The following is a 23413-nucleotide window of genomic DNA, read 5'->3' as shown; positions in this document are numbered from 1 at the left end:
AGCATTTGGCCATCAACTTCCCGGTATGACCACTTCACTTCCATTTCAGCGGCCTATCGACGCCCCCACGTACAGAGTTACGTGGACAAGCAAAGAAAAGCCTGGCAAGGAAAGCCGGCGACCGCAGAGTTCAGTAAAGGCACAGGTAGAGGACCCGGTTAGGTCTGGCCTGACTTCAGGCGAGCCCCCCTTTCCTGATTTACATCTACTTTCATCTAAGCACGTCTCTTCAAGTCACGAGTGGCTCCCGAGGAAAGCGCAAAGCACCAGACCTAGTTGCAAGGCACCCTTTATCTGGTCCAGGCCCGACTTCCGCTCTGCCTCGTTGCGGAAGCGTCTTCGGATCGTAGGAAACACCTTGGTCTCCCAGGCTTTCACCAGCAGGGCGTAGTGGTCCTCCTGGAAGGAGAAGGCAAATGCATCAACAGAAGAGGAGTAGCTCAGGTGGGCGCCAGCCCCCTCCCGGACGCACAGCTCTCACCCCCTCTGAGGCCAGTCGCAGAAACACCCCCTCAGATGCCAGGGGAGAAAACAGCCGGACTGCATGCGGCAAGCCCTTCCCTTCCCTCTAAAGCCTAATGAGCATCACGCGATCCCCGACCTCACTGCGGCATCAAGGTACCTCATTTCTCCCACACCCAGAGGAGTCCTGGGCAAACGAGCCCAAAAGGCTTCGCTACCGATACGTGGTTTGCAAGGTGAATGCTCCAGAGCCACCGCTCAAACACAGGGACGCAGCGGGAAGTGTAACCGCTCCGGCCTTGTACCCTCACATCAAAATCGTTCCCGGCGGCCTGTCCTGGTCAAGGGCCACGGGCCTCGCACCTGTGGGACGTCGTCATCGTCCTCATCATCACTTTCATCATCCGCAATGGGAGGCGGGTGGGGGTCTGGGCCAGAGGTGATGAAATTCTCATAGCTGAGTTCTACTTTATAATGACAGGAAGTGTCACTATCGTATTCTGTAACAGAGCACAGTGACAGTGAATTCTGAGGAAGAGCAGGCTGGAAAAATCACGAACTTCTGCCCCTCAGACAAACCACAGTATCTTCATTTGCATGAAGGACTCCCAGCACTGGGGAGGGATTTCGAAACACAAAGCCAAGGAATAACAAATCATGTATCGTTATCCTGAATCCTAAGATCGTTTTTATGGGTATAATTCATTCAATTCGGAGAAGAATTTGGAAAGTTCTTCATCATGAGAAAGAAGTAAACAGCCTTAAAGCAGTTTGCAAACCCGTATCCCAAGGGCCAGATACAGTCTGCAGATACCTTTAGTTCAGAAGGCTCGGTTTTATTTGATTATGAAGTTTTTCAAATAATCAGGAAAGGTTTTTAGTGCACATCTAATACCCACCACATAGATTCCACAATTAGTGTTTTCTTAGTCTTTGATGGCCTCAGTTTTAAAACAAAAGATAAAAGATTTCAAATAAAATTCTGAGGTTTTTTAATGTTTATTTTTGAGAGACAGAAAGAGAGAGGAAAGAGAGGAGGAGGGGCAGAGAGAGAGGGGGACAAAGGATCCAAAGTGGGCTTGTACCGAGAGCAGAGAGCCAGACGCGGGGATCGAACTCAAACTGTGAGATCGTGACCTGAGTCAAAGTCAGACAACTAACCGAGCCACCCAGGCACCCCTAAAATTCTAGGGTTTTTAGCTGTCTTACAAAAGTGGACAATCTTTCAGGCTTGCGTTTCCGGGTGGCAATATTCTGCCAGCACTGAGTCATGGCAGGCTTCCCGTATGTGGGAATGTGCTTTCTAGTCTCCCATGCTGCTCCTGCTCCCCATTTTATGTCACTGGGCCCATCGCCCCATATGCGATGGGCACCAGAACTTGCCCAAGTGAGAATTTATGAATTAGCAGCATCTGTACTCCCAGGAAGCAGTGGGGCCCTGGGGGGAGAAGGCTTACGTTGCTGAGCAGTGGCCACAGCAGCAATGCGGCACGGCGGCCCGTGAGTGCCGGGGTCTGATGCAATACTGGTGCCAGCGTCGTTGTCACTGTCAGATGCCATGGCAAAGGGCAGGGCCTCAAAGTTCGCGCTGATCTCTTCTGCCAGATCGGTGCACAGGTCTGCGGCGTTGCGGTGGGCCTGCCCTTCCGCGTAGGCGAATGGGCGGGAGCCAAAGTTAGCGCGAGTCTTGGTGTTCTGGGAAGGAGGTCAAATAAAGGATTTGAAAGGAGCTAGGGTTGTTGACTTAGTTTATTTATTTAACACTCCAAGGTGAAGGTCATCAGAAGAATGGCCCCGGCTCTGGGAGAGCATGTGGGGCGAGGCAGAGGGGCCAGTGTGACCACGTGCACTGGAGCGGAGACCAAGCTCTGCCCAGGCCGGTGCGCCCGCCCTCCCACACCTCACTCTCCCACTCGTTGCTACTCAGACAGCGACCTTTCCTGTTCCCAGCACTCTTCCCTTCTGTCTGATGCCACCGCACAAGCTGCTCCCTTCACTGGGGACATTGTTTCCCTCCAACTTTGCCAAGTTAAGACCAGTTAATAGCCTAGACCTGGCTCAGGCATTGCTTCTTCAGGGTCACGTTTGCTCCCTAAGTCTACGATGTGCAATCGTACTGTGATGGTTAATTTAATCGTCAGCTTGACTGGCCGCGGGGTGCCAGACTCAACATTATTATGGGGGGTGTCTGGGAGGGTGCCTCTGGATGAGATCAGCAACTGAATGGTGGATTCCGTCAAGGAGATTGCCCTCCCCGGTGTGATGGAGCATGGTCCAAATTACTAAGGAGAACTTGTTTTCCTTCCCAGTAAGAGAACCTGCCTTCTTCTGAATGTGAACCACAGGCCACATCCCACCAGAGACGTCTTCGAGATACGGGGACAGGCGCTGCCCGCAGTATGTGAAGTACACCCGGCCCTTGGCTGGCTGCCCCGGAGGAGGTGGCGTCCCCTCGGTTCTCTCCCAGCCAATCCCTGCCACATCACCTATGGCAGAGAACAGGAAGGAAACATCTCGTTTTCCCTTTTACTGATTATAAATAAAGGGTGATCAGGCCACACGATCTCGGACTAGCTTTGTTTATGCCATTAGTTACAACTGAAAAAGGCACGGAGTTACATATTGTACTTAATATAAAGTAACACAACAGAAATAATTTTAAAAGGAGAAGTCAAAACTATTCAGAAGAAATACCTAGTGTCTAAATCAATTCCCACAATTACATATTAAATTCAGCTTTTAATTTTTTTTTTTTAACATTTATTTATTTTTGGGACAGAGAGAGACAGAGCATGAACGGGCGAGGGGCAGATAGAGAGGGAGACACAGAATTGGAAACAGGCTCCAGGCTCTGAGCCGTCAGCACGGGGCCCGACGCGGGGCTCGAACTCACGGACCGCGAGATCGTGACCTGGCTGAAGTCGGATGCTTAACCGACTGCGCCACCCAGGCGCCCCTAAATTCAGCTTTTATTTTCCTGGTAGCCAAGACAAAAAGGGAAAGCATTTGGTACGATTTTTTTTTTTTTTTTAACAACAGAGGAATGTAAGTTTTCTTCTACTGACACATAGAGAATTACTTATGGCATAAAGTGAATTTGTGAAAGATTTAGATATGGTCTTAAAAATATAAACAGACGCTTAACCTACTGAGCCACCCAGGCACCCAGTTGAGATTTTGTTGTAAAAAAGTGAATTCTCGATTCCTACCCAGACATATTTCTCTGAGAAGGTAGCATGTTTACATGAGGTCCAAGTCCAAAAGTTCTCAACAACTAAAATGGGACCCAACAAAACAAATGACAGTGACCAATACAAATCCTGACTATCTATGGCTCCCATGTTCTCCCCAAACCCTCCTTGGTGCTTAAAACACTTAAATACTCAGTTGAAATGTCAGAGGTCTGCTCCAGAAAGAGACAAGTAACTGCCCGGAAGTTATCTCCAAGTAGTAACTTGACCATTCCCGAAAATGCTATGCCCCCTGGAAGGTGCAACAATCAGCTCCCCAAGTTAAGTGATGGCAAAATTACCCCCAGTCAGCTATACGAGGTTATCTGGTGGATGGAGTGACTTACTCTTCCCCATCTGAGCAGCCCAGACCATCGACCACGTACAGTGATTTGGGCTTCATTGACACTAAGATGCACTGTCTGAAACTAAGTAGCCAACACATCTGGGGCTTCTTTTTTCCAAGTGTTTGTTTATTTTTGAAAGGGGGGGGAGGGAGGGAGAGACAGAGCACAAGCAGGGAAGGGCAGAGAGAGATGGAGACACAGAATCTGAAGCAGGCTCCAACCCATGGATCGTGATCCAACCATGGATCGTGACTTGAGCCAAAGTCAGACGCTTAACTGACTGGGCCACCTTGATGCCCCTGTTTGGGGGGCTCCTAACAGCAAGAGGACAGTGCCTACATTTTGTTCCTCTGCTGGATCAGGCAGGATTGATCCCAATTCACCCACACAGAGCAAGTGACTTATATGGTGGCTAAAAAGAAGAGGAAAATCTTTTTTTTTTTTTTTTTAATTGAATCGACTATGTAACTGAAACATCCGGGCAGGTTTGCCGAAGCGGGACCTGACGTTAGGCTCCCGAGAACAAAGTCTACAGCACGTTATCTACCGATAGTGCATTTTCCAAGTGCCTCAGGGCTAGTGGTAGAGCTCTCTCCTTTTTTATTTTTTTAGCCTATTTATCTGCACATCAATGAAAAGCTGACAAGAGACCAAACTTCAAACAGAAGCAAAACCTCAGGTGGTTCCAACGATGGACAGATGGACACGAATGAAAAGTGGATGTGACTCCTGCCTCACCAGGTGGAGGCTTCTCAATGAAAACGGCCTCACGAAATGAGCGGTTGGGCACACACTAGCAGACAGCAATGACAAGTACTTGGCTTTCACTAACCAACTGCCCACTTCCAGTTGCTAAATTAATTTACTTTCAACCTATTTAGACAAAACCAGGGAATAGCAGAAATACGCAGTGTAAAAAAAAAAAAAAAAAAAAGGCTCCTGCTTCGCTCACCAGGAGAGAGAGTCACATCCAAGCGCACGCTCTTCCACTGCAATAAACTGGAGCCATTGTAGTGCACCGCTCGGCCGTTGCTATGAAAGAGAGCAAAGGAAAGTCAAAGACAAGGCTCCCTGGCCAACACAGAGGCAGTTGAGTCACGAACGGGCCCAGGGGCTTCGGTGGAATCAGAGTAATTCAAAGAGAACTCCTAAGAGCTATTCTCTTTCCCTCAATTTGAATATACTTCCAACTGGTATTTTATACACTTTTGGAGACTGAGATTACAAGGATATTATTTCAGTATTAAACACCCACACCATTTTTTTTTTTTTTTTTAAGTAACAGCAATAGTAGCCACTTACTTATGGAAAAGACAAGTCCCCACTGGATTGGTCCAAGCCCCATCTCGTTTCTCTGCTTCTGTGGCAAAGCCAAAGGAAACTATTGGTCCCGTGTCGTCATCAGTATCTCCATAGGAAACAATTTCAATTTCCCAGTAAAAAGATGGGGCCTGAGGAAACACCAGAAGCAGGCAGGCAATCAGAGGGCTCAACTTGGGTTCCTGGAACTTGCTTTTTCTTTCAAATATGAAGGAAAGAGGCGAGAGACCGTGTGACTTCTCACCTGCACTGGCAGTGGTGAGGTGGCATAGATAAATGTGCCCCGGGGCAGACCGCCCCCAGCGCTGGGGTCAGCCAGGAAGGTGACAGAAGTCAGGCGTGATGAGAACATGCAGGCTCGGACAGGCGGGAACACTCTCGAGGGGCTCCAAGTGATCTCTTTGGGCTGTGATGGGGGAAAGCGTCTCATTCAATACAACTGCAAACACAAATCTTTGTACCCCCTCAAAGAAGAAAAGTTTTTATCTTAGTGGCATTATAATATAGGTACATCTTTTAAGAACGTAGCTTGTTTTTCCAAAGGAAAACTTCTCTTTATTTAAAAACAAAGGCAGTCTCCATTGCTATGCCCAGCGCTGTTCTCTAGAAACCATCACTCTTGTAGCTCTTTAATGGTTCACTCTGAAACTTACCTCTCTTCTCCTTCTATGCTTATAATGCCATTTTTAATTCCCTTCAGGATATCGCTTCTGTGATGAAAAACGAGGTTTTCATTCCTACATCTCTCCTCCTCCTTCCACAGACGCGTGCAGGCCCTCACCCCTGCCCTGCCTTCCTGCTTGTGCGATTACACACCAAGCTGCAGACCCATCAGTGGTCACAATTTTTATCCCTGTGATTTACTATTCAGCTCAAAGCCAAGAAGTAATATTACATTTGCTTTTTTTGAAAAAATTGTCTTTTTCTTTCATAACTTTTAATATATCTCATCCTAAACTTCATGCTACTCTGTTGACAAAAGCACATTTTTTTAACCTGTGAGTTTTGTTTTTATCCTAAGGAAAGGGCTGAAAGATGCATACAGTGATGAGCTCCAGTGTCATTCATCAAATCACTGTGGTGGAAACTAGAGACAATGCAGGGCAACAAGAAAAGCCTGCGTGGGGAAACTGAGGCACAAGTGTATGCTGGACTATGGAGTTACTGAGGGAGAAAAGTTAGATGGTAAGACGGCATGCGCAGCACAGCCCCGTGGTCATGAAAAAGTACAGGTGACACATCACGTGGCTATCGTGACAATGTTAACCAGATGTTGAGATTTCAGGGGACATTTTGTCTTCTATATGTTTCTAATTTTTTATTTTGAAATAATTTCAAATCTACAGAAAAATCACAACAGCAATTTTTGTACACTCTTACCTAGATGCACTGATTTTTCGAGATATAAATCACGTAACATACAATTCACCTGTTTAAAGTGTACATACGATTCAGTGGTTTCTAGTCTACTGGAGTTGAGCAACCATCACCGCCATCAACTTTTTAGTGTTTCTGTCCCCCCTAAAGCCCCCAGCCACTAGCAGTCGCTCCTCGTACCCCTTTCCCCCACAGCCCCTGGCATCGCCCATCTGCTGTCTCTAGATCTGCCTGTTCTGGACACTTCATACATAGGACATCCCGTAGCACGTGGTCTTTTGCGGCTGGCTTCTTTGGCTTGGCATGATTTCAGGTTTCTTCCCATTGTGGCATGTGTTACTACTTCATTACTTTTCAAGGCCGAATAACATTCCATAGGATACACCCGATATGCATACACGATGAAGGCATCTTCGTTCATCAGGTGATAAACGTTTGGGTTGTTTCCACTTTGGGGCTATTACGAATAAGCTAAGAACATTCACAGAGGTATCAACTCTCAACACTTCACCACTTTTGCTTTTTAATCACCTCTCAGCCTCTCTCTACATACATATGCTTATTCCTCTGTAAGACAGACTATATAACTAAAGTTTTGAAAAAAGCTTTTCTTCTGTTATTGATACCTTAAGAAACTATTTACAAATGGAGCTCTGCTCCTTTGCCACCATCTTTCAATACTCAGGATGTCAAATCAATGTGCTCGGACATTCAAAGATGACAGCACGTCATCACGGAGTGCATCCCTCCAAAGGGCTTTGTGAACGCTCGTTCTAAAGGTTACTAACGTGCCGGTCGGCATCCTTTAACGCAGTGCGCTGTGGCCTCGCACGGCACGGGGCTCACCTGTCTCCGGTCGGCCTGCAGTGGAGGGGGTGGGGGCCGAGCGCAGTCCCGGTAGAGCATCCGCAGCCGTTCACACTGTACCTCCACAACTGCCAGTCGCTCTCCTGGAGGGGAATCCACCGCATACGTGAAAATAAGTCCCACAACCCCCGAGAAGAGTGCCAACCCTTCTGGAGTAGGGCTAAGGTGACAAGCGGCTTCTGAGATCACTCAAAATTCTTACAGAAGAGCAAATATCCTGAGACAGCTCTGTCTACCACACACAGCTCAGCAGCACAGCAATGTGGCCAAAGTGCACGTGCTCTGAAGTTGAGCTGCCTGGATCCAGAATCTGGCTTCATCACTCAGATATGTACCATCTCACTTCTGATAATGGGGGTTAACAATGGCACCTGTGCCTCACAAGGTTGTCACGAAGATGAAATGAAGTGACACAAGTGGAGCCTTTAGCCAAGTCCCCGGCTAAAGGGCCAGGCGAACAAGCAATAAATGGAAGTTCTATTCCCGTTATTGAAATTATTTTTTTAAAAAAATCTAGTATCGGGGCACCTGGGTGGCTCAGCCGGTTAAGCGTCCGACTTTGGCTCAGGTCATGATCTCACGGTTTGTGGGTTCGAGGCCTGCGTCGGGCTCGGTGCTGACAGCTCAGAGCCTGGAGCTTGCTTCCAATTCTGTGTCTCCCTCTCTCTCTCTGCCCCTCCCCCACTTGTGCGCGCGCTCTCTCTCTCTCTCTGCCTATCAAAAATAAATAAAAATGTAAAAAAAATAAAAATTAAAATTAAAAAAATAATAAAAAATCTAGTATCTGAGGCACCCGGGTGGCTCAGGTGGTTAAGCATCCAATGTCAGCTCAGGTCACGAGCTCACGGTTCACAAGTTCAAGCCCTGCATCCGGCTCTGCACTGATGGTGCAGAGGCTGCTTGGGATTCTCTCACTCTCCCTCCCCCACTAGCACGGTCTCTCAAAATCAATAAACTTAAAAAAAATAAAATAAAAACCTAATATCTATTTAACATCTATGGGCAAGGCACAGTGCTGATGCTGGAGAATACAAAGATACATGAACCAAAGCTCCCATTCTGGGAGGACAGAGGAGATGTGTGCATGCATTTACACATACAAGAATGAACACGGTCCAAGGCCGCAGTATGTGATATGATCTAAGCACAAACACAGGCAGGGAGGAGGGGGTGATCATTCATTCCAGGACCCAAGATGGCCTCATAAAGACAGCATTAAGTTCGGTCTTAGAAAAGACAGGGTTTCAATAAGCAGAGAAGGAAGGAAATTCCAGGTGGTCTGGCAATATGGGAAATGGTCGTGGAGAGTCAGGAGTCAGAGGTCTTAGGAGTACCTCGTTCGACACACAAAAATTAACGCGAAAATGGATCAAAGACCTGAAAAAACCTTACAGCTAAAACTGTAAAACTCTTAGAAGAAAACATTGGTGTAAATCTTCAACTTTGGATTAGGCCACGGCTTCTGAGATAGGACACCAAAAGCACAAGCAACAAAAGAAAAATGAGATAAAGTGGACTTCACTGAAATGAAAAACTTGTGTGTTTCAAAGGACACTACCGACGAAGCGAGAAGACAACCCACAGAATGGGAGAAAAGATTGATGTTATTATATCTGATCAGGAACTAACAGAGCTAAAATTGTAAAGAACTCTTACAACTTAACAACAAAATGACAACCCACTTAAAATGGGCAAAGGATTCAAACAGACCACACCCACTAGGCGAACTCTAATCAAAAAGACGGGTAACACCAAAGTTGGTGAGGGTGTGGAGTAATTAGGACCCCCATACGATGCTGTTGGCAAAATGGCACAGCCACTGTGGAAACCAATTCCTCAAAACAGAAAGCAGTTCCTCAAAAGTTAAATGCAGGATTACTGTATCACCCAGCAATTCCACCCCTACATAGGCCCAAGGGAACTAAAAACATACATCCACATAAATTCTTGTATATACGTATTTACAGCAGCATTACTCGTAATCGCCAAAAAGTACAAACACAAGTATTCGTAAATTCATCAATGAGGTCTATGCATAACGGAATGGGATTCAGCCATAAAAAGTAATGAACCTCTGAGATCTGCTACAACATGGATGAACCCTGAAAACATTATGCTAAGTGAAGGAAATTGGACCAAAAAAGGACAAATATTGTACGATTCCACTGATGTGAAATACCCAGAAGATGTAAATCCATAGAGACAGAAGGTAGATTAGAGATTATCAGGAGCCGGGGGAGGGGAAAAGGGGAGTTACTGTTTCATTGGCAAAGAGTTTGTATGTGGGAGGATGAAAAAGTTCTGGAAATAGATAGTGATGAAGACACAGCTCTGTGAATACACTAACACTTCAAAATGGTAAATCGTATGGTATGTGATTTATACCTCATTAAAAAAAAAAAAAAAAAAAAAAAAAAGGTCCTAGGAGAAATAAAAAGTAGTCCAGGGGCACCTGAATGGCTCAGTCAGTCAAGCGTCCGACTTTAGCTCAGGTCATGATCTCACTGTTCGTGAGTTTGAGTCCCACATCAGGCTCACTGCTGTCAGCATGTGAGCACAGAGCCCGGTTCCCATCCTCTGTCCCCGCACCCTCCCTTTCTGCCGCTCACCCCCTTGCGCTCTTCCCCCCTTAAAAAAAGTAGTCCAGGGGTGCCTGGGTGGCGCAGTCGGTTGAGCGTCCGACTTCAGCCAGGTCACGATCTTGCGGTCCGTGGGTTCGAGCCCCGCGTCGGGCTCTGGGCTGATGGCTCAGAGCCTGGAGCCTGTTTCCGATTCTGTGTCTCCCTCTCTCTCTGCCCCTCGCCCGTTCATGCTCTGTCTCTCTCTGTCCCAAAAATAAATAAACGTTGAAAAAAAAAAATTAAAAAAAAAAAGTAGTCCAATGGAAGTTAAAGCACAGAGGTTGTTTAGGATATTGGTGAGAAATTTATTGACTTATACCTCATGGACAGACACTTGGCACCTAATGCGACCCAATGATATGGATTAGAAGGCAACAGGAAAGAGGAGACAAAGACCAAACAGATTTAAAGTGGAGGAAGAAGCGAGGCCAGGCCATGGGGTGTGTGGCCCCTGTCCTTTCTTTACACCTGGAGTGGGACACACGTTCAGGCCTATGCTTCCCAGGGTACAAATCAAAGAGGAAACCATTCAGTTACAAGATTCATGAAGTCCGTTACGTATGTATACTAGTCATAAAGAGCCCAGCTAACTTTGATAAACACTTTCTGATTATTATTGTTCAAATTAAAAATTTATTCCAAGAAAATTTATATACAAAATACCAGATGATCCAGGGAGTGGCGTGGGCAACAATGTCCTTACAATAAAGCAGTAACCAGTGTCGGGCAGCTATTTCAAGGATGATGGCTAGAATCCTATCAGGTAAGGGAAAAGCAATTCTTAGGGGGAAGAATGGCAACTACCTGGCGGGGGTGAGGCACATCTACCATAAGATGGGCTTAACACGAGAGGGGTTTTTACGCTATCTACTGTGAGAATAAAAAGTTTCTACACTTCATATTCAGGAAAGGCAAGACTGACTGTACTACAGCCAGAGTAACAAGTAACAGCAGAACTGGCTGTGAACTCATTCCAATCTGTAAATGACAACTTCACAGTGGTAACTATGCTCAGGAAAGCCAGCCTCTCGGTGACAGCTCCGTGCTCTTGAGGGCCACTCAAAGCAGGCCTTCAGGAAGCTAACTGTGACGTGGAAAGGCAAGATGCAAGCAGTAAAAGTTGGGAGAATAACACACATGTCTAAACACAAGAGAAAAAGCACCTGGCTTATGAAGCTGGTAATGGAAATGGGGAGGAAAGGGCTAAATCTCAGGAGCATTTCAAAGGAAGAATAGAACATGGCAACTGATTGGATATGGAAGGATAGGAAGGAGGGCTCTGTCATATTTGACTCCCTATCTGAGCCTCAAAAATAGTCTGAGTATGACCTAAAACTGGGAAGTCAGAAAGGAGAGCTGACTCTAGAGGAAATAATGACTGGTTTTAAATGTGGGGTATTCATGAGGCTGGGGGGTCCCTCCAAGAGAAAGAGCTGAGAGGCCTGGATAGCAAGGGAGGGGATGCCCACAAGCAGAAGCCACAAAATTGAAGGTGGGTCAGGCAAAGCTTAGAGCAGGTCGGGGGCCCCCTCCCATCACAACTGCCCAGGGTCACCTTCAACTGATGATTCTGACTTTTGGGTGGAGCTTGGAAAGCATTTTAAACCTGCTTCCCAGAGATTCGTATGAGGTTTCGGAGTCTGAGGGGAACCTCTGGCTCAGGGAATGTGTAGATTTAACAAGGTAGGGAGAAGGAAACACACCTGAACCTGAGAAGTTCTGGCTTCTGCAAGAATAAAAGGTGGGAATTTAGGGGTTTCTATATGCTTTTTCTTCAGTATCAATAGGTTTCCTATGTTATTTCAACCAAGGGATCCAGTTAACTTCACAGAAATATTTCTTCATGGGAAAAAGCTCTGTAGCATAGTGCTATCTGAGACCAAATGGAATTAGGTATTCTTTTCCTTGGATTAGAGAAGCTATAAAATTGAGATGGGGTAAGTCAACATGACAATGGCCAAATCTTCTGCTTCATTCCAGATGAAGTAAAATACTGGAAGAAATTCATTGAAAAAAATTTTTTTTCATTTGAAAGATTCAGATAGTGTGTATAAATTTCACATGACATTTTCATACACAAAATAAAAAATCTTGATACGTTAAAAAATAAAAATTGAAGAATTCTTTCCCTTCTACCCGCCATCTTGAATCATTTATTAAACAGCATTTGTTGTAAGGACAATCTAAGACTCTCTTGTGGGCTAGAAGAATCCACTGTAACCCAGATGTAATCTAAACTACAATCCAAAGTAACCCAGATGCAGGGTAGGTTTGTTGACTATTCAAGGGTAAAGGACTGAGAAGCCAGCAAACTTTCATATGTACTTTAAACCTCAGAGCTCTTTCTGGTAACCTAATAAATGAATTATTAAGTACAATTATATTTGACATAAGACACCATTTTCGGATATAAATTGATGTGTATAAGCTCACAGTCGTCTATTTGTGGCAATAAGTACTTCCTACCTATTTCTATCCAACTCTTTGTGACAACAGAGTTCTTTTCCATTAGGGAAAATGGGTTAGGTGGGTGACTGTTAAAACCATTTGAGACCACTGCTCCAAATTACGACAACTCTTAGCTTATACATTAAGTACTGAAGTTAATCTCACAGATCAAAACTCCCTTATTCTATAAAATGTATAAAAGGATACTCAGAGAGTCCTACAGAAAAGTGACTGATTTATTCAGCAAGTATATGCTTGCTGAAAAATCACTAATGTATGTCTTACGATGCAACCTAGGCTAGAATATTAAAAAGCAGAGGCAGGGAACTAAGGCCCAACCACAAGTACAAAGCCAAGTTACGGGCAAACATTTGGTCACAAGCAATTTCCCCTAAGAAGCCTAGCAAATTCCTTTCCTTCTGTCCTTATTCTTATGCTCAGGGTCTCTCTGAGGTTTATTAACTGGCTCCACAGCACTATCCTTAAAAGGAGGGAACTTTGAAGAGTAAAACACATACAGAATAAAGAGAGCAGAGACCAACCCACAGAAATTGGTGCCACGTGAAAAAAAACAAAAATGTAAGGACAGTAAAGAGATTAGGGAGTGTCTGAAAAAGCAACAGAGAAATGAGAAATAGTAGATAATACAGATAATAAAAATGACTCACAGACATGAAGGATAAAACCAAAGCCATTATGGAAGTTAAAGGTGCTCATTTATTAGTTACAGTTCATGAAAAGGCCAGCTCTAGAGCACTGGAGGACGCTAATCTAACTGGGAACAATTTCATGCAGAGTCCAATTATACCCTTGGGGACAAACCACACATCTTCCCTTAAAAACACCCAGGCCAACTACCCATTTACAAGACCAGTGAAGACAAGAGGACACATTAAATGACACCACACAGATACAATCCACAGAATCCAGAATGTGGGAAACCTTTCAAAAAAATAAACTGCAAGGCAAAAAAGAACATGATGAGGGGAATCTAGATTTTGAAAGGAAATTCAAAGACATAGCAGCAATGAAGTTACAATGTAAGAATTTTATGTGGATCCTGATGCAAACAAATACAGAAACAAGTATGACTTTATGAGAAAATTAGAAACTGGAATGCTGACCAGATACCAATATTAAATAACTACTGTTAATTTTTCAGATGTGATAATGGTATTGTGGTTATTTTTTTAAGGGTCATTTTTTAGGGGTGCCTGGATGGCTCAGTTGGTTAAGCGTCTGAACCTTGGTTTCGGCTCAGGTGATGATCTCAAGGTTCATGAGACTGAGCCCCGCATCAGGCTCCATGCTAGCATGATGACAGTGTGAAGCCCGCTTGGGATTCTCTCTCTCTCGCTCTCTGACTCTCCCCCACTTGTGCTTGCTTGCTCTCTCAAAATAAACTTTAAAAAAAAAAAAAGAAAGGGTTTGTGGGCCGGTCGGGGGGGGGGGTGGGGAGGCGACTAGATGGCTCAAACGGTTAAGCGTCTGGCTTGGATCAGGTGATGATCTCATGGTTCGTGGGTTCGAGCCCCAGGTCAGGCTCTGTGCTGACACCTCAGAGCCTGGAGCCTGCTTCCGATTCTGTGTCTCCCTCTCTCTCTGCTCATCCCCAACTCATCCTTGCTCTCTCTCTCTCTCTCTCTCTCAAAAATAAATAAACATTAAAAAAAAAAAGTTGGTCTATTTTAGAGACACATACTAAAATATTTAAGAGTGAAAGGATATCTAAAAATATAATCCAGGAGGGTATAGCATAAATGAAACAGGACTATGAGTTGTAACTGTTGAACTTGAGGGTTCATTATACTAGTATACCTATTTTTGCGTTTGTTTAAACTTTTCAACACACACACACACACACACACACACACACAAACAGATGGATGTTAGTGCAAACTCCTGACTGAATTCAAACGTAGCCAGTGACAATGGTCAGAAAGTATCTGCAGCCTTATGGGTTCACAGATAGTTCTAGCAAGGAAACAAATGCAATGAAATTAATGGAGGACACTGACATGGTCGTCAAGTTAAATTTAAAAATGCTGGTTTCCAGGGCACCTGGGTGGCTCAGTCGGTTAAGCGTCTGACTTGGGCTCAGGTCACGATCTCACCATCCAGGAATTTGAGCCCTGTGTCAGGTTCTGTGCCGACAGCTCAGAGTCTGGAGCCTGCTTTGGATTCTGTGTCCCCCTCTCTCTCTGCCCCTTCCCTGCTAGCACTCTCTGGCTCTCAAAAAGAAAATAAAAACATAAAAAAAAATTTTTTTTAAATGCTGATTTCCTACTTTGCATGTAGTAAAAGCTGTTTACATTTCTAGATCTGAGATAAAAGTTGTGATAAGTGCTGTCTGCAGAGCTCAGCAGTTTGATGTGTGTGTTTGCGCGTGTGTAAGTTCATGCACGTATACACCAATGTTAGCATTCCATCATCAAATTGGAAATGTACTGACAAACTCAATAAAGTCGGGTGGAAAGGAAAGCCACAGGTACTTACCCGCACTGCACTCCTGGGCTACTAGGTTGAGCACTTCGACAGCTGCGGGACACTGTTGTATGAATTCTTCACAAAACAAGCTGTCTTCTAAAAGCTGGGCCATGACCAGGCATGCTCTTAATGTTAAAAGATTTACAATATTTCAAGGTCATCAATGTTCATTCTCTAACAAGTTAACTGTGAAAAGCATTTCAATCAATTCTGTCCCGTAATTTACAAAAAGATTCACACTCCCCATTCCTCTTGCTTTTTTTTTTTTCCACGCTCCCCTGAGCTGGAGTGGTCTAACTTTCCTTGTGCCCCACAGTAACTGCTGACACTGCCGACAAGCAGAGAGGGGGAAAGCGGTTGCCATCTCTCCTAAATGCAGACACAGAGTGCCACGTGAGAAATCAGCATCATCTCTTAACAATGCTTCCTCATCTGTGCTCCTCGGGCAGTATTAAGTGTTCTGGGAAAGAGAGGGACCCAAACGCTTGGAAAATCTGTATGCTGATCTGTCACCTACTTCAAAATGCATCTTAGAACCTTCTAAGAAGTCCCATCGCCAAAAGAGAGACTTGTTGACGTTGTTTTGTGCCAAATAAATGCATTCGCAAGAAAACGCTACTCTTCCTTCTGACACCAACAGTTGAGGGCGTTCTAGTTTTCTCATCATGGGTTTGGAAAGCGACAGACCAGATGTATGCTAATGCGGCCCAACCCATTTACACAAGGTAGAGTGGCAGAAGGATTCCCGGGACAGAACAAAGTACTTTCACCAAAGCAGAGCGGTGGAGCCGTAAGCACACTTTCCATAGACCACATCTTGATGGCTTACTTATTTTCTTAGGGGAACAGCTAAAGTGTTTCAAAGTGTAGAAATTACACAATGCAACAGAACTTGCAGAAATTGGGGAATGCGACAAAAAGGTAGTCAACAAAGCTCAAGACAATGGTCTCCGTTCTCACGTTGGCATGGACTTCACCTGTGGACCCACTAAGCCGGGAGTGGAGTCCCCCCGCCCCGCCTCTGCGGCCCGGGTGCTCACCTTGTTCTTATTTCAGCCAGGAGCCGAACGACTGCCATCACAGGAGCTGACCCATCTCCTGTTGCAGGAAGTGAGGTATGAATAGAGAGACTTCCCTCCTGAGGAAGCAACATGGACTGGACTGCCTGTACTACCTTCTCAGTAATGGACAGTTTATGAAGAGGCAGTGCCTGATGGTGGTGGGGGGGAGGGGCATGGCAGAAAGTTAAATTCAAGTAGTTAGTTTATAAGAAATGAGGGCATTATTATCTGGAGTTAATTCTCACAATTTCAGTTAAAAAAATAAAATCACCATACAGAAAATAGCAAACTAGACCAAAACAATTAAAAATATAACACACTGTGGAATATTCCTAACCAAAGAGATGAATCTCGTCACCTAGGTGAAATTTTCACATAAATGTTACTATTAAATAATTATGCCCAATACATAAATATACATCCCAAGTAGCATTTAAGATAACCAGGTATTTGTGCCTCTGCACTACGAATGTGCATATTGCTCATTACGGTATGGTTACCATTTGCAGTGACATGTGATAATGCATTTAAAAATCACCTTACCTCTGATCTTGGAACACAAAGTCTAGACAATGGAATAGTCAATGTGTCTGACGCTTGCGAAGTCTTTCTACAGTCTATGGGTGGGAATCTGACTGTAGCTATACCTTCCTGTTCATTGATAGAAGCCACTACTCCGATGCTTCCTGATATTCCTCTACCTAAAACCTAGAGACAACGATGGGTTAGAACTGCCGACCAGCAACGATGGTGTTCGTAACGCTCTCATGCGACAGGTGGGGAGGAGCAAATTCGCAGCTGTTGTCAGTTGGCATTACAAGAATGCAGGAATTACTGCATGTTTATTACAATGCAGGTACCATGCACTGAACGGGAGTTAAAATAATAGAGGCCCTAAAATCTGTGTCAAGGTCATCACAAGATGACAGACTCTCAAACTCCCAACTCTAAAATATTAGTGACACCATAGGACACAAGTATTATAGTTAACATTATATAATACTGTACTAACATTTAAGTAATCTGTAGCACAGTGTGGATTAGAATTCGTGAGTTTCTCAGATTCCTTGTTTAGCTCAAAAGAACAAGGATCTTTGTCCATTCGGGTGGATGATGCCATCTTACAGGTGATCAATTAATCAATGGATGCAGTGACTTGGGGAGAGCAGTGACTTGGGAAACGCTGGCTGGTTACCTGAACCTCAGACCCTATCTTGATGGTCTCTTTGAATCCTCCGAGAGCACACAGTGCAGCGACAGCCTGGCGGGCGATTCTCTGAAGTTTGGCGAGTTTCCTGCCACTGCTGCTGCCGTTTTCCAGAATGCTCTCTGCGTATTTCCCCAACTGTGGAATGTACATCAGCGCACGAGACAGAACCTACATTGAAAAAGCAGCCATGTAGTAGGAGTTAAAGCTTTAGTCATTTTTGACACTAAGAGTGATGAAGTGTCTGTAACAGTGAGTGCCTGGCTCCCGTGTCCCGAAGGAACTTCGGTTATGGGAGGGATGAAGTAACTACGAGGTATGACCATTGACCGATGCCGTATCTGCCTTATAGAATTAGGACTGCACACACACAACCTCAGCATATGGGACGAACACTGTGTTAACAGAACGAAAGCAAAATCTTAACCTGATGGAAAACCATCACAGCATACTGCCTACATCTCAATACCCACTTTCTTTGAGGACGTGCTATAAGGCACTCACTTGAAAAATGACAGTGGGAAAATGGGAATTGATTACAGATCCCCAGATTTTAGGAAACTAGACTTCTGTTTGTAGTGATGAATTACTGATAGAGCAGTCTGGGGGTATAAATCACAGGGACCTCCTCAGGACTTAGTAAGTACACAGAACAAATCCAATAAACCAAGGCTGTGTGATTTCCTAGTGTCAGTACCAATCAAACACAAGCAAAGAGAAACAAGGAGTTCCGTTCTTTCCCTGAGAATACAGTCCGGTCTTCTGCAAAATTAGAACGGGCAGCGACAGGGGACGTAGATTAACAGAGGTGAAACCACTAAACCAAAGCAAATATGTGGTGTTGGTGGGGGTGGCAGAACAGCTAGCCAGTCTATCTGGCCAATTTGGGAAATCTCTCTTTACTAGAATATGACCCTTGCTAGGCAGGATTCAAATGCTGAAACAGAACACAAACTTCCTCCTTGCTTCCTCGATGAGGCAGTGACACCGTGCTAACCTTTTCTGCTGTTGTGGTCCATATCTGAGCAGCATTTGACTCGGGTGCCATCAGCAAGCTATGAAGCAAGGCAATCACCTCTGCGGCCATGCTGTTTGCCACGTGCCCGCTGATGAAGGGTCGGACGGGGTCAGTCCTGCAAGCATCAGGAGGGAAAGGGTCAATGCCCAGGGACGGTTAAGAATGCAGATGGGGGGGCTTTTAGGGTTATCATCAGATGGAAAAATTTTCTAATCATACAGGAAAAAGTGGATTCATTGAGAAAAAGAGATGCTAAATTATCATCAGGAAAAGAAAAATCACTTCATTCATATTCCTTCCAGTAGCTGAAGAATCCTCTGAAACAACACACCTCAACCTTGAACCGCGTAAACCATCAGGATTGAGGGAAGACGCCTAATTCCTGGCTTGAAAGAATAGCACACCTTGCAGACTTGTTGGAGGCAACACTCACTCCTCTCTACTCCTTAGAGGTTATTGTATACAGTTGGGCTGGTGGGAAGTATCGTTTGGAAGAAACAGAGGCAGTAAGACCCGAGTTTACTAATGCTCAGAAAAGCCATAGCTGGTGTTCCTGGTGGCAGCCTTTCTCAGAAATACAACCCTCTGGCTAAAGCTGCCCACTTGGCCAGCAGTGCCACCCTCTTCACCCGCCACAACCTCGGCTGGGTATTTTAAGCCCTCAGTCCTCGTTTTCTGGCCGGTCGAGGGGATGACAGACGATAAAAACCCAAACCACAAGTCCATTACAAAGTAGCTCTGAAAAAAACGTGGACAGGGAAAGACTACCTTGCGAGCTCCGAGTTCCTCTCTCGGCAAATGGAGGTCTGGGCGGTTTTCTTCTTGTCGCCTGTGGACAGTCCGCTCACAGTCTCTGGGTTGATGGACTCTACAGGTGGCCCAACGCTGACGATGAGGCCAGACTGTGCCCACTTGGTTGCCTTCCGAAGAGCGGCTGCGGCCTCTTCTGTAATCACTTCACAGCAGCCGCCCTGGAGGGAGGTTTGAGACAGTCACCACACTCAGCTTCCTTACCTGTTAAAGCCTGCTTCCCAGTTACCAAGGCAACCCAGGCTCATTTCTAAAAATTCACATGTCAAAATACTATGTGTAGAAAGCTAATTTCCCATAAACATCCCATGTCCTCACCCAGTCACACAATTGTTAGTCCTCTAGATTTCTTTCCACGCAGTTTTTTTTTTTTTTAATATTTATCCGTTTTTGAGAGAGGAGAGACAGAGCATGAGTGGTGGAGGGGCAGAGAGAGAGGGAGACACAGAATCCAAAGCAGGCTCCAGGCCCTGAGCGGTCAGCACAGAGTCCAACGCGGGACTCGAACCCACGAACCATGAGATCATGACCTGAGCTGAAGTCAGACACTTAACCAACTGAGCCAGCCAGGTGCCCCTATTTCCATGCAAATTTTGGCATACATAATCATGGATCTTACTTCACACAGTTTTTCTATTTATTTTTATCAGTTAATAAAAATATCATGTGTTTTGATATCAGTATATACAGATCTACCCAGCTCTTTATATAGTTGTGTGGTATTTCATTGTATGCATATAATTTAAATTTTTAAATTAAAAAAAACCCTGAGGTATAATTGACACATAACAATTGTTTAATCAATCCCGTATTTAGGGGTATACAGATTCTACTTTGTTTTCTTATCAACAGAACATGAAGAGCATGGTTGTATCGAGATACTTGAGAAGGACTATTTACTCTCATCTTGACCGCAACGGGTATTCTCAATCTTAACTTCGTGTGACAGATGAAAAAGGATATATTACTATTTTTAATCCTTTGTTGTGTAATTTGTAAATGTGGGCATATTTTTCTATTTTTTATGAGCTATGCGTCTTTATTTCTTATCTATTACTCTTCTAACCTTTCACATGTGATCCCTTTTAAAGTATTATTAGGCTACAAAACTTCATTTTTTATTTCTTACTCTTAGAGCGAGAGAGAGCATGTGTGCAACGGGTGAGAGGGGCAGAGGGAGAGACAGAATTGTAAGCAGGCTCCACACTCAGCATGGAGCCCAATGCAGGGCTCGATCCCATGATTGTGGTATCATGACCCAAGCCAAAATCAAGAGCCAAAATCAAGAGTTGGACGGTCAACTGACTAAGCCACCCAGGTGTCCTGCAGTTTTAGGCTGCAAAACTTTTTTTTTAATGTTTGTTTATTTTTGACAGAGAGAGACAGAGGGCAAGTGGGGGAGGTGTAGAGATAGGGAGACACAGAATCCAAAGCAGGCTCTAGGCTCTGAACTGTCAGCAAGGGTCTAACGCGGGCTCGAACCCACAGACTGTGAGATCATGACCCGAGCTGAAGTCGGACACTTGGGCAACTGAGCCACCCAGGTGCCCATAGGCTGCACAACTTTCTTAACAGAACTAAGAAAAAACTTCTAGGTCAAAACCAAGAGGTCTCTTTTATATTTTAACATTAATGACAAATTGATTCTAACTAGTTCTCTTGGAAACAGCTTCAGTTAAGCCAGTAACTTCAATTTCTCACCCTGCCTCCTTGTGGTAACTTGAATTTTTTTTTTTTTTTTTTTTTTTTTAAGTGTCTCTTGAAAACCAAAAGCATGGTAAGTGCCCTTCAATCGTGGGTCTTGTCAGGGCAAATATTTCCGTATCGGGTTTACCTTCGTCATGTCTCGATCCATTTTCACAACTTTCTCCATGTTGGCGCCAGTGCCAAGTCGGAAGGGCCGTCCTTCGGAGCTACTAGAAGGGAAGGCAGAGAGAGGGGGCCATCTTACGGGCAAGGTCAAGGTGGCACTGCATGCCCGTGGGGCAACCTAGTGCTGGTCGGAGCTGAACAAACTCGAGACTCTGAACCTATGATCCCAAGAAGGCCTGGGAGGCACTCGGGAAGTGATCTAAATCCCAAAGTGAGGGGACTTTAACTGCAGCATGAATTGGATGCCTTGGTGTGAATGACTGAATGTTTCTGATAACTCAGCTTCCTCTGCCTCTCCGAACACTCCTTCGCCAAATTTGCACTCTAAAATCCTGCAATGCCCAAGAATGCTTCTTGGTGATTTCCGCATCTAGCAGGACCTGCCTGGCCCTATTGGTTCATACAGTAGCCCAGGAGTGCTTCCAGCTGCCATGACGGCAGACAAGGGACCAATTATGAGGAGGACACCATCATCCAATCATTTATCTGGAGAAAAAAGTCTTCCACCTGAGACATACACAGGCGTCCTCAACTCCCTCGTGTGCTGTGGTAGGCCTTCCCATCGCCCGGGCTCCCGCTAACAGGGCCCCGGAGGTCTGTAATCTTTGGACAGGAAGTATATTTGTACTTTCCCGTTGAGCAATCATACCATTCACCTTCAGTGAATTAAAGTTTTAAAAAGTTTCTCTTATTTCTCTACCTCACAGTCAGTGGTATCCTTAAACTGACCAATGGCTGAAAGATGCCAATAACTAAAACCAGCCTGCGTTATTCCTTCTCGAAGCCCAAATCACACCGCAGACTCTCCACTGAGCACAAACAATACATTCTCAACAGGGCTTTTGCTCTCTGTTGGGTCTGAAGAAACAGTACCGAGTCATGGATAACAGCTTGTACTCTGCGGTCAGAGGCCTGCGTCTGTGATTCAGCTCTGCCTCAGTTTCTCCACTGTAACAACAGGGATGACAGGAATAGTGGTTGCTTCTTAGGTTTGTCAAGAGGGTGGAGATAGTTGATGTACATAAGGGGCTTACAGAGTCTGAGGACACAGAGCTATTACAATCATCAGTTACCTCAGTAACGGCTGGAGAACCTCATGGGACGACTGGTCTTCCCGCTTGTGGATAAAGATAGACAGCTTGCCATCCACTGCTTCACTCTCTTCTCCAGGATCTTTATCTCCTTTTAAGGAACTCTTGGGACTGGTTTTCGTCAACGTAGTGTCAGGTTCAGAAGCAGTTGGAGAGAGAACTGTCTGACATCCTTTGAAAGCAAACAGAAAAATCACAATGTTATTTGTGCAGCTCCCCGGCACAGGGCAAGCTCAGATTTTGGAGTCTCTCTTCCTCCCTCTCCCTTCTCCTCCTCTCTCATCATAGGAGGCACAGCGGCAGCTACAGGTGATAGACCGTGGAAAGCTCAGCCTGGCCTGCCCCGGGAAGTGGGTGCCACAGCGCCCTGCTGGGACCAGGAGCTGCTCACCTGGGACCACGTAATCTGCCAGCTTTGCTAAGAGCAATGACGCTATCTTGGACGCTGGGTCGCTGGGATCCTCCTGCTCACTGTTTAGGGAGGGAACGGAGTAGCTCCACGGTGGGAGCTCCACATTGCCACAGTCTTCCACGCTCATCAGCGGGAGCGCCGCCCGGCACAGCTGAAGAATGATAAGGACGAGCTTTGGAGATGGGCGCTGGTCAAGCAGCAGGGAGAGGAGTTTGGACACACAAGCTGGCTGGCTCAGGATGGCTTTACCTATGTGACTCCTGGAAAGAGGGAAGAAAAGGCGCACGACACTGGGCATGTTGGTCTGTAGAAGTTCAGACGTGAGAGTTCCCTAAACGAGGACGAACAAACGGATTCACGAGGAAGACACACATTTGGCATTGTGTTTTTATAAAGGAGATCTGAATCTGAGCTTTTCTGTAAATATCTAATGAAGGCTCACAAGCGACCACTCAAAAAGAAACATTTCTGAGCAGTTGCTGATGCTCAATGTTTACTTAATTGCGATGCTACAGTTCAGCATGATTCACAGGGCACTACGACTCTGAAATCCAAACTAGGAGACTTTCCGTTTAACCTTTTATTCCTTTTTAAGGAGTGCTTCAAGACCAAAGATACCACACAGTATTGTATAAGCCTCAACAATCTGCAATCTGTCCCAGGTGAACCTGTGACATCTCACTGAGAAGAAAACCAAGTCGAGCAGAAACCAAAGAACAGCAGCCTTATGTAGACAAGCTGCTGTGGACCTCACCACTCACCCAGGATGTTATCAACCAACCA

At 45.2% G+C, this 23413-nt stretch overlaps 1 protein-coding gene across 5 annotated transcripts in view; it reads right to left on the bottom strand.

Annotated features, from left to right (window-relative positions):
• Positions 1-23413, bottom strand: part of HECTD4 (HECT domain E3 ubiquitin protein ligase 4) — a 189591-nt gene that overhangs the window by 38487 nt on the left and 127691 nt on the right. For all 5 annotated transcript variants that reach the window (XM_040443841.1, XM_040443843.1, XM_040443842.1 and 2 more), the window contains exons 36-52: positions 22610-22890; positions 22201-22390; positions 21090-21171; positions 19214-19416; positions 18425-18560; positions 17416-17598; positions 16764-16928; positions 16200-16369; positions 15169-15284; positions 7583-7686; positions 5604-5765; positions 5342-5490; positions 4992-5071; positions 2785-2948; positions 1920-2157; positions 826-962; positions 273-399 (exon numbers count right to left, since the gene is read on the bottom strand). In XM_040443841.1, coding sequence (XP_040299775.1) covers positions 273-399; positions 826-962; positions 1920-2157; positions 2785-2948; positions 4992-5071; positions 5342-5490; positions 5604-5765; positions 7583-7686; positions 15169-15284; positions 16200-16369; positions 16764-16928; positions 17416-17598; positions 18425-18560; positions 19214-19416; positions 21090-21171; positions 22201-22390; positions 22610-22890 — 2687 coding nt within the window. The remainder of the gene's footprint in view (positions 1-272; positions 400-825; positions 963-1919; positions 2158-2784; positions 2949-4991; positions 5072-5341; positions 5491-5603; positions 5766-7582; positions 7687-15168; positions 15285-16199; positions 16370-16763; positions 16929-17415; positions 17599-18424; positions 18561-19213; positions 19417-21089; positions 21172-22200; positions 22391-22609; positions 22891-23413) is intronic.

The sequence above is a fragment of the Herpailurus yagouaroundi genome, unplaced genomic scaffold, assembly GCF_014898765.1.
Source record: "Herpailurus yagouaroundi ecotype Mexico unplaced genomic scaffold, PumYag 191, whole genome shotgun sequence".
In the NCBI taxonomy this organism is placed as follows: Eukaryota; Metazoa; Chordata; class Mammalia; order Carnivora; family Felidae; genus Herpailurus; species Herpailurus yagouaroundi.
Note: the sequence above shows the minus strand (reverse complement) of the source record. Positions and strands in the feature narration are given on the sequence as shown.